Source organism: Chiloscyllium plagiosum, unplaced genomic scaffold (assembly GCF_037043375.1).
Source record: "Chiloscyllium plagiosum isolate Xiang-an unplaced genomic scaffold, Cpla_swu_hap1 HiC_scaffold_35, whole genome shotgun sequence".
Taxonomy (NCBI): domain Eukaryota; kingdom Metazoa; phylum Chordata; class Chondrichthyes; order Orectolobiformes; family Hemiscylliidae; genus Chiloscyllium; species Chiloscyllium plagiosum.
In genome coordinates this window covers 59,384,985-59,394,888 of record NW_028270173.1, presented here as the reverse complement: position 1 = coordinate 59,394,888, position 9,904 = coordinate 59,384,985, and the positions used below count along the sequence as shown (strand labels likewise).

Sequence of the window (9,904 nt, the reverse complement as noted above, 5' to 3'; positions counted from 1 at the left end):
TGGCTTGGAGGACAACATGCAGTTGACAGTGTTCTCATGTATTGCATCTGTTGCTCCTGTCCTTCTTTATGGTTGGCGCCACAGGTTTGGAAGGTCGAAATACAGGAGTGATGGTGATGACTGTCCCAGATTTTGAAATTTCTATATTTATCAGTAATTCAGAGTATCTCTATGTCATATTTGGATATGAGTTGTAATAACCCATTCAGCTGGTTAAAAGTAAATTCCTCAGGTCACGTGACTAGTTAACTGAAAACAGAAATTCATTCCTCATTCTCAATACTATCTCCAGATGTATCAATAAATATACAAGTTACATTCCCATAAATTGTGTTGCTTCGTTATCGTAGTTTCTGGCCTCCTCAAGTTGATTTCACACACACATTGGAATGGATCCCTCTTACCTGGAAAGTCCTTAGCACCAGGTGCGAAGCAATTTCTCTCTCAGTGACACAGGGAAAGGATAAGCAAAGATGATTCTCAGATGACTAACACTAAAGAAGGATTCATGCTGAGTATGAAATGATAGGGTTTTTTTATCTGAATTTAGTCTAACTTTAAAACAAAGGTGTGCTGTGATGACCCTGAGACAATTAATAACCTAATTCTTAATAGCAAGACAGGTCTTCACTCTCCCATCACCCTTTACTGAAACAGAAAAATGTTGCAAAATGAATAAGGGATCTATCCAGTAACTGTGTACACACTGCATGGATCATGAAGCCAATCAAATCACTATGTACCACTCTGAAATAAAACTATTTCACATTGTTCAATGATTTGGTGAGACTATGTTCTTATGAATAAAATTCCATAATAAATATGCAGCAACTACAAGCAAACCAATTGCGATCCAGAATTTATGGAATTTGTGTCATTTCATCACCAATTGAATGATGATGTCAAGTATTTTAAATGGCAGTTGCATCAACTATAAATTGAACTGTTGTGTTATTTAACAATAATTAACAACAGCCAGGAAGCTGTCATCAAGCATGACCACAGCCTCAGATGGGAATGAGAGTGGTGATTTTCTACTGATTTTGCCTCTTTGAGATGACTCTCCAAATTACACTGAATATCTGAACAACCGGAAACTCTAACAGTCATTCATATTCATGACTCCAGTCTACATGCTGTGGACAGCTATTATTTCAGCAAACTACAGGCCCGCAGGCAATAGTTTATTTCATTGTTTTTTATTCATTCACGGATTGTGGGTGTCGTTGGCTAGGTTAGTATTTATTGCTGTCTTCGAGGAGAAAGTGAGGTCTGCAGATGCTGGAGATCAAAGTTGAAACTTTATTGCTGTCTCCTAATTGTCCAGAGGGCAATTCAGAGTCAACCACATCACCGAGAGTCTAGAGTCACTTGTCAGTCAGACCTGGTAAGGATGACAGTTTTCGTCCATAAACGGCATTAGTGAACTAGATGGGTTTTCCCAAAAATCAACAACAGTTTCATGATCATCATTGGATTCTTGATAGCAGATTTGTTTTTTGAATTCAAATTCCACCATCTCCCATGGCAGGATTTGAACCTGGATCCTCAGGCCATTACCTTGGCCTCTGGAATTATCGGCGGCGGCAGACTGATTTCGGAGGCCGATGGAAGATTCTGGAACAGTTGAGGAATCCGGAGTGTGGGGTCAAATCCATCAAATTCAGCACCGCCTTCCTAACCTGCAATCTTCTTCCCGACCTCTCTGCCCCCACCCCAGTCTGACCTATCACCCTCCCCTTGACCTCTTTCCACCTATCACATTTCCGACGCCCCTCCCCCAAGTCCCTCCTCCCTACCTTTTATCTTAGCCTGCTGGACAAACTTTCCATGATCGTCGGCGGCGGCGGCAGCTATTGCCGTGGGCGATGTAGCGGCCGCGTGTGTAATGGCGCCAGACTGATTTCAGAGGCCGATGGAAGATTCTGGAACAGTTGAGGAATCCGGAGTGTGGGGTCAAATCCATCAAATTCAGCACCGCCTTCCTAACCTGCAATCTTCTTCCCGACCTCTCCGCCCCCACCCCAGTCTGACCTATCACCCTCACCTTGACCTCTTTCCACCTATCACATTTCCGACGCCCCTCCCCCAAGTCCCTCCTCCCTACCTTTTATCTTAGCCTGCTGGACAAACTTTCCTCATTCCTGAAGAAGGGCTTATGCCCGAAACGTCAATTCTCCTGTTCCCTGGATGCTGCCTGACCTGCTGCGCTTTTCCAGCAACACATTTCCAGCTCTGATCTCCAGCATCTGCAGACCTCACTTTCTCCTCTGGAATTATAGTCTAGCGATAGTACTACTAGGTTATTGCCTCCCCATATTAAAAAAAACATAAAGTCCCAGGGTTGTAGGTACATCCAAAATGTTGTTAGGGAGGAAATACCAGGAGTTTCAATCAGTGTCATTGAAAGGACAGTGATTTAGTTCCAAGACAGAACTCTATGACCTGGAGGAGAAATTGCAGGTGATATTTCTCCCATTTACCTGCGACCTTGTTCTTGTAACTGGAGAAATTGTGTGTTTAGAAGGTGCTGTTAAAGGAGCCTTGGAGAGTTACTGTGCTGCATCTTGTAGTTGGTACTGCTACCACTTTGCGTCATTGGTGAAGGAAGTGCTGAAATTAGTGGCTAGGGCACACTCAAGCATGCTACTTTGTCCTGGAGGATGTCAGGTTTCTTGATTGCCATTGTTAGAGAGGCGACACCAAAGGGATGTTGATATAGTTCCAAGCGAGAACCCTGTAACTTGGAGGAGAAATTGCAGGTGACATTGTTTCCATTTACCCGCCACCTTGTTCTTCTAGCTGGAAGAGTTGTGGGTTTAGAAGACTGTGTCACATAAACTGGAGAAATAGTAAAAATAATTGAATGCATGACATTGTTACCTCAATAATACTGCAAGGAGTTTCTGCTTTGTTTCTACATTTATGAAAGGTTTTAAAATGCTGCATGTTTTACCTTTATAATACTGGAGGCATGAGGACAATAAATTCACCTGTAGTAGAAATGATTGCATTAAGTTTAAGACAACACTCAGCATCAGCAAAGTTCACTGATGTTTTATGAAAAAGTTGCTTCCCCAAGATGTTGGCATCAATTGATTACACTCACATGATATTGAAGGTTACGTGGGGAGACTCTGAGAACTTCTTGAACACAAAGCAATTCACCTCCAAGTTGTGTGTAATGACCATCTGAGAACCTATGGTCTCCATGTGAACTCACTGAAGTCAGGAAGTCACATTCATATTGAGGGAAGGTGAGTAGCCTGATGGTCAGCCGCTTAGGGACTAGGTCCATCACTTCCTTCCATGGTTGATGCCACAATTTCAGTACACACTGAGGAGAAAGTATTGGTTACTGATGCTGTGATTCAGTCAGGGAGCTCACTGAGAGAAGTGGAATGTGAAGAAATGTTTCAGATTCTGGCTACACCAGGGGTAGATTGCTGTATTCCCTAGAAAGAGAAAGGCTACAATGAACAATATTGCTCTCAAACAAGGTGAAATCCTGGGACAAGCGTATTCACTGGCATCTCCTGGGAGAAATAAAATATCATCCTTTAGAAATATCTTGGAACAGGTAGAAGCATCTTGAGAAGCAGGCTTTTGTCATCACTAATTGTTTGATGGCAGTGAAAGCTGCTTCTTGCTTTGTGTCTCAGTCCTGCTGAACATCCTGCAGTGAGATTGTGCACAGGTTCACACAGTCAACAACAACTGAACAAGAACATGGCTGGGTAAGTTCTCTGATGTTCTGGCAGGTCCACCAACTGTATGAAGGTTGTATTGTACATCTGATACCAATTGGGTTTCTCTGCTTTACAAATGTTGAAGGAGCATGAGATATGCTGACTAGGTGAAAACCTCGTCACATTCCACACAGAACATTTTCACTCCAGTGTGCATTCACTAATGGTTTAGGAGATTTGATGAGTGAGTAAAAGTCACACCTTAGTTCAAAGTTTTATTCCCTTGTAAGAATCCTTTGATAATAATAGAGTTTAAGATGCCAAGAAAGGTTCATCACAAACATCAGACTTATATGGCTTCTTAGCCATGGAGATCCTTTGATAGATCAGGAGAATCAAAGGCTGAGAGTACAATTTTGCACTCACCTCACACTTGAATGGTTTCTTGCCAGTGTATGTGTTGATGTGTGCAGAGATACAACAATAACAAGAATGCTTTTGATGCACGACACATATGAATGGTTTGTCCCTGGTATGTATGCTTGATGTCTGTGGAGATTTGATGAATTTGAGAATGACTTATCACTCCTCAAGCACTTGACCAGGTTCTTTCTGGTGTGATTGTGTTGGTAGTTGTAGACTGCCAATGATAAGGAGAAAGTTTTCTGACACAGCTCACACATGAATGGATTGTCCCGTCTGAAAGCTGTGGTGTGCACAGAGGGTCCATGATGCAGAGGATGATATGTGGCCCATCTTATGTTGGAGTGGTTTCTTCTGCATGAATGTGTCAGTTAGTGCAGAGATTTGATGAGCTCGATAAAGGTTTACCACACACCTCACACTTGAAGAGTTACTCCCTTGTGTGAATCCTCTGATGGAACAGGAGGGTTGATGACCTCGAGAAGGATTTGTTGCAAACCTCACACGTGAATGGTTTCTCACCCGTGTGAATGCGACGGTGTTTGCAGAGGGCCGATGAATCAGAGAATGACTTGCCACACTTCTCGCACGTGAATGGTTTCTCCCCAGTATGAATACGTTGGTGTATGCGGAGGCTTGATGAGTACGTGAACGATTTGTTACATATCTCACACCTGAATGGTTTTTCTCCTGTATGAATGCGTCGATGTTTCCGAAGGGTCGATGAATCAGAGAATGATTTGTCACACACTTCACACGTGAATGGTTTCTCCCCTGTGTGAATGCGTTGGTGTGTTCGGAGGTTTGATGAATCAGAGAATGATTTCATACACACCTCACATGTGAATGGCTTCTCCCGTGTATGAATGCGCTGGTGTTCAAGGAGGGCCCATGACTGCAAAAATGATTTATTGCAAGTCTTGCAAGCAAAGGGTTTCTCCCCTGTGTGAATTCGTTGGTGTCTATGAAAGGTTGACGAATACAAGAATGATTTGTCACACATCTTGCATGTGAATGGTTTCTGTCCAGCGTGAATCCTCTGATGCAACAGGAGGATTGATAACCGTGAGAACGATTTGTCACAGTCTTCGCAGGTGAATGATTTCTCTCCTGTGTGAATCAGTCGGTGTTTGTGGACAGCTGATGCATCAGAGAATGATTTGAAACACACGTCACATGTGAATGGTTTCTCCCCTGTATGAATATGGCGATGTTTGCGAAGGGTTGATGAATCAGAGAATGATTTCTCACACACTTCACATATAAATGGTCTTTCTCCTGTGTGTATACGTCGGTGTGTTTGGAGTGTCGATGAATATGTGAATGATTTGTCACACATGTCACATATGAATAATTTCTCTCCTGTGTGAATGCGTCGGTGTTTCCGAAGGGTTGAGGAATCAGAGAATGATTTGTCACACACCTCACATTTGAATGGTTTCTCTCCTGTGTGAATGCGTTGGTGAACACGGAGGGCTGATGAATCAGAGAATGATTTGATGCACACCTTGCATGTGAATGGTTTTTCCCCTGTGTGAGTGCGCCCGTGTTCAAGGAGAGCCCATGACTGTAAGAATGATTTGTTGCACATCTTGCAAATAAAACGTTTCTTCCCTGTATGAATGTGTTGGTGTCTATGAAGGGTTGATGAATACAAGAATGATTTGCCACATACCTCACAAGTGAATGGTTTCTCACCTGTGTGGACCGATTTGTGAGCTCGGAGAGTTGATGACCATGAGAATGATTTCTCACACACCTTACATTTGAATGGCTGTTCTCCAGTGTGAATACGTTGATGATTCACAAGTGTTGTTGATTTTGTGAAAGCTTGGTCACACACTGCACACTTGAATGGCTTCTCTTCCATGAAGATAAATTTGTGTTAACTGCTTGGAGAACAGATGCACCTTGGAATGAGACTGTGGAACCTGCCCACACTTTAACAGAGCTGTAAGAATGGGTCAGTACTTCATGAAGCTCAATGAGTGATTGAAGCTCCCACCACATTTGAAGCTGCTCACACTTGCTTCCTAGTTCACACTGACAGACCGCCCACATACGAACATTCAGAAAGGGTGGCTGAGATGGAAGTTTCCACACCATTGACCAGTTTCAGATTTGATGATATGTCAAAGCTCCCCTGATCTGACCGATTTCCAGAAGATGGTTTCACCGCCCAACATTCTCTGTGTTAAGTTGTGAAGGGACAGGATGTTTTCCCAAGTCATTGAGCTGTTCCTGGGATGGTGGTCAGGATCTGTCTCCAGTGACTACCTTCTCGTAATTCTCTGGGTGCAATTCTTCTGTAAAACAGGAAAGGAAACATGATTACCTCCAACTCCCTCTTCTCCTTTGCTGAAGGGGTTGACTCCTCGGTTATGTATGTAAATATCATTGCCCAGTCTAGCATTTGTTGTCCATGTATCATTGGCTCTTCAGAAAGTGACATCCCTACTTGAATTATCAGAATCCATAGTATGGACAGGGTGTAAATCAATCCACATATATTTCAAAATGCAAGTTCGTGAGATTTCATGCCAGCTACAAGGCAGAAATACCAAGACACTTTTAAGTCAGGATGGTGTGTGACTTCAAGAGGGGTTGACAGGGAATGATATTCCGCATGTCTCTGCTCTTATCCTTCCAGGTGGTTGAGCTGCATTGGTTTCATAGAGTGAAGATAATTCAACAATTAACAGTCCACAGGATAATAACCAGCTTCCAACACATAAAGAGGACTAAATAATAGAAAATAGGTAAAACTCCTCAGACACTTTTCACCTCCCAGATAATCACACTCACCTTCTTCAGGAATGAGACAACAAAACTCAGCCTGGAAATCAGAGGGAAATGCTTCCAATAAACACACTCAATATCCAACACACAGCTCCAGTCACACAGTTCAGCACAAAGCACCGAGTAAACAGCTCTCTCAGCTGGATCTTCTCACACAGCACAAGGGACATTTCCACCCCTGACTGCCCACAGGATAGTCAGACTGCCTGAAGATTGGTGTGGATATTATGGGATACAATTTGTATAAAAGCTGCTCCTTCACTCACCATCTCCTCACTTGGTTTTCTGTCCCTATAGGAAGTGAACCAGCTCTGGAAGAGGAAGAGGAGACAATGTGCAGAGTGGGTGGGCTCTCTGATTGACGTCTCTCACAGTCAATCCAAATATTTCTGGAGCAACATGAGTTTCCTGAAACTTGGGAAACTGACCGGGGAAGTGGAGGTGACTTTGAGCAGCAGATCAGGTGGGAATTTAAACTTGTCATTGTCCCATCTGAATAAAACCTCACTTATTGCAGCTGCTGTCTCAGTTCCCCTGGTAAATGTTTGACAGAGATTTCTAGTGTGGAAATAGTATTCTTCATCCTCGGAGAGTTTCAGACTGACAACAGCAGTGTGGGACATGTAGTGCGAATGTGTTTGACGGTAGATCAGAATGAAGACCCACAGCAGCCAAGGCAGTGATGACATGCAGTGCTAGGATCACATGTATACAGAGAGCGGGAGCTGCAAAGAGTGACATGGCAGAGATGGACACAGAAAGGAGGGTTAAGGGAGGGCGCACTTAGAGTGCACATGTTCAAGGGCACATCTGTACCTGGTGGGAGACAGTCGCTCAATGACTGACTCTGTGTCAGGAGACTGACTTTGGGAATGACCCCTCCACGCCGAAGCTGACGTCTCCGCTATCCTTTTGACCTTGTCTGGTGACAAACTCTGGAAGACGTTTCGCTCAGCCCCTCACCTCCAACCTGACACATGTCCCTTTCCACAATATGGAGGTGACATGACATTGAAGGTTTTTGGATATGAAACTGACATTGGAGAGGGCCAAGTTTTGGTACTTTGAGAAGAGGGGCAAAAACAGTGTAAAAGTGGAAAAATAAAGAAATAAAGTTAAAACGTCAAACATTACAGTCCTTTCTTATGCCATGAGCCTGCAGATGCTCCAAACTGGGCTTTCCCCAAGATGGCTAGCTTTCCCCTGCATTGGACATGCTTTCACCCATACTGGGCTCCTGCCACCATCTGGGCTCATGTTGGGCCCAGCTGCTACCATGCTCCATTGCCAGATCAGCTGCCTCAATGCAGAGTTCTGCTCTCGGAATGTCTGGATGCTCAAGATCCTGTTTTACTCTTAGATAACTTCCTTCACTGTCTACTACATGACTAATGTTGGTGTCATCCACAAACTTATGAACCATGCTTCCTATATTCTCACCCAAATTGCCGATATAAATGATGAACAAGAGTGGACCCAGCACCAATTCTTGCAGCATGCCACTGATCACAGCCCTCCAGTCTGAACAACAACCGTTTACTACCACCCTCTGTCTCCTACCATCAAGACATTTTTGCACCCAATGAGCAAGCTCTCCTTGAATCTTGCTGATGGTGAATACAGCACTATTGCTCCATGGGAAACTGAAGGCTTTGTGGCTTAACCAAGGAAAACCAGGAATCGTGGCCCAAAGAGGGTGCTATCAGCGAGTAAGGTCATCTGTTCAGCCCCATGTTGTTGCCAAGGACCCTAACAACTTGCCCTCTGATTTGCTAATTCTTAGTTAATTCTTTTGAGGCTTCTTGCTCTCTGAGGTGCTTCAGCAATGGCGAGCTGTCCTAGTTGTGCTGTGAGGTTTCAGAGCTGCCAAACCTGTTGTGGGGCAGATAGCAATGAAAATCTATCCAATCTCCTGAATGAAACAGCAAGGCTGGACGCAGCCAATTAGGATCCAATCAGCCCCTCAGATAATTGCCAACCCAGTCATATTGCCCCTGGTTTTAGGTTCCTGAAGCTCTCAGTAAAATCTTTTCCTGGACATTAACATACTACTTTGGCTTCAGAAAACTGGTTTGAAGTCTTGCTGCAGAGACTTAGCACATAATTTAGGCCAATGCTTCACTGCTGTGATGAGTGAATGTTGCATTAACGAAAGCCCTATCTTTTCAAGACTTTAAATTAAAACCATTGTGCCCTCTCAGGTAGATAAAAAGATCACTTGGCATCTTTGAAAAATAAGAACAGGGAGTATTCCTGGTGTCTGGACGACCACTTGTCCTTCAATCGATAATGTCAAAACAGATTGTCCAGTTGTTACCTCATTCGGATCTTGCCGTGTGAAATTTAGCAACTATTACATTTCAAAATGATTACACTTAATTGGCTGTGAAACATTCTACTGTAATGAAACATAGATAAAAACATAGATAATGAAACAACTGTAATGTACATGGATAAATTCTTTCCTCCTCTCCACATTAGATTCTGCATCATCACTGAAAAGTTGGCCGTACTGGTGATAAATCATTTTGAGCATTCCTAGCAAAATCAGATGTACACTAATAGTTCACCTTGCTGTTTACGATATGTAGAAATGACTTGAAGGGACAGAAGATACGGTTGCCAAATCTGAATTAGCATAGAGATGTGGTATATGGAATATTAACATGGGAAAAATGTGAAATGGTCAATTTTGGCCAAAAAAATAAACAGGCATATTATTTAAATGGTGAGAGATTGCAGAATGCTGAGATGCAGAGGAATCTAGCTGCTTTAGTGCATGAATTGCAAAAGATTTGAATGTAGGTACAGCAAACAATTAGGAAAGCTCATATAAATTTATTGTTTGTATCATTTATCATAAAGGTGATAAATGTGAGGTGATGCATTTTGGAAGTAGGCAGGACAGGTTAATAGGGTAGTTAAGAAGGCACATGGGACACTTGTTTTTATTAGTCATTGCATAGATTATAGGAGCAGGGAGCTTATGTTAG

The 9,904-nt window shown here is 43.0% G+C and overlaps 1 protein-coding gene across 1 annotated transcript; it reads right to left on the bottom strand.

The window, feature by feature from the left end:
- Nucleotides 1–1,588: 1,588 nt before the first annotated feature.
- LOC148141008 (uncharacterized) lies at nucleotides 1,589–7,152 on the bottom strand. The gene has a single exon (XM_087978724.1). It carries the CDS (start codon nucleotides 5,980–5,982, stop codon nucleotides 4,543–4,545), a length of 1,440 nt encoding a protein of 479 aa, XP_087834850.1. The 5' UTR covers nucleotides 5,983–7,152; the 3' UTR covers nucleotides 1,589–4,542.
- Nucleotides 7,153–9,904: the final 2,752 nt, after the last annotated feature.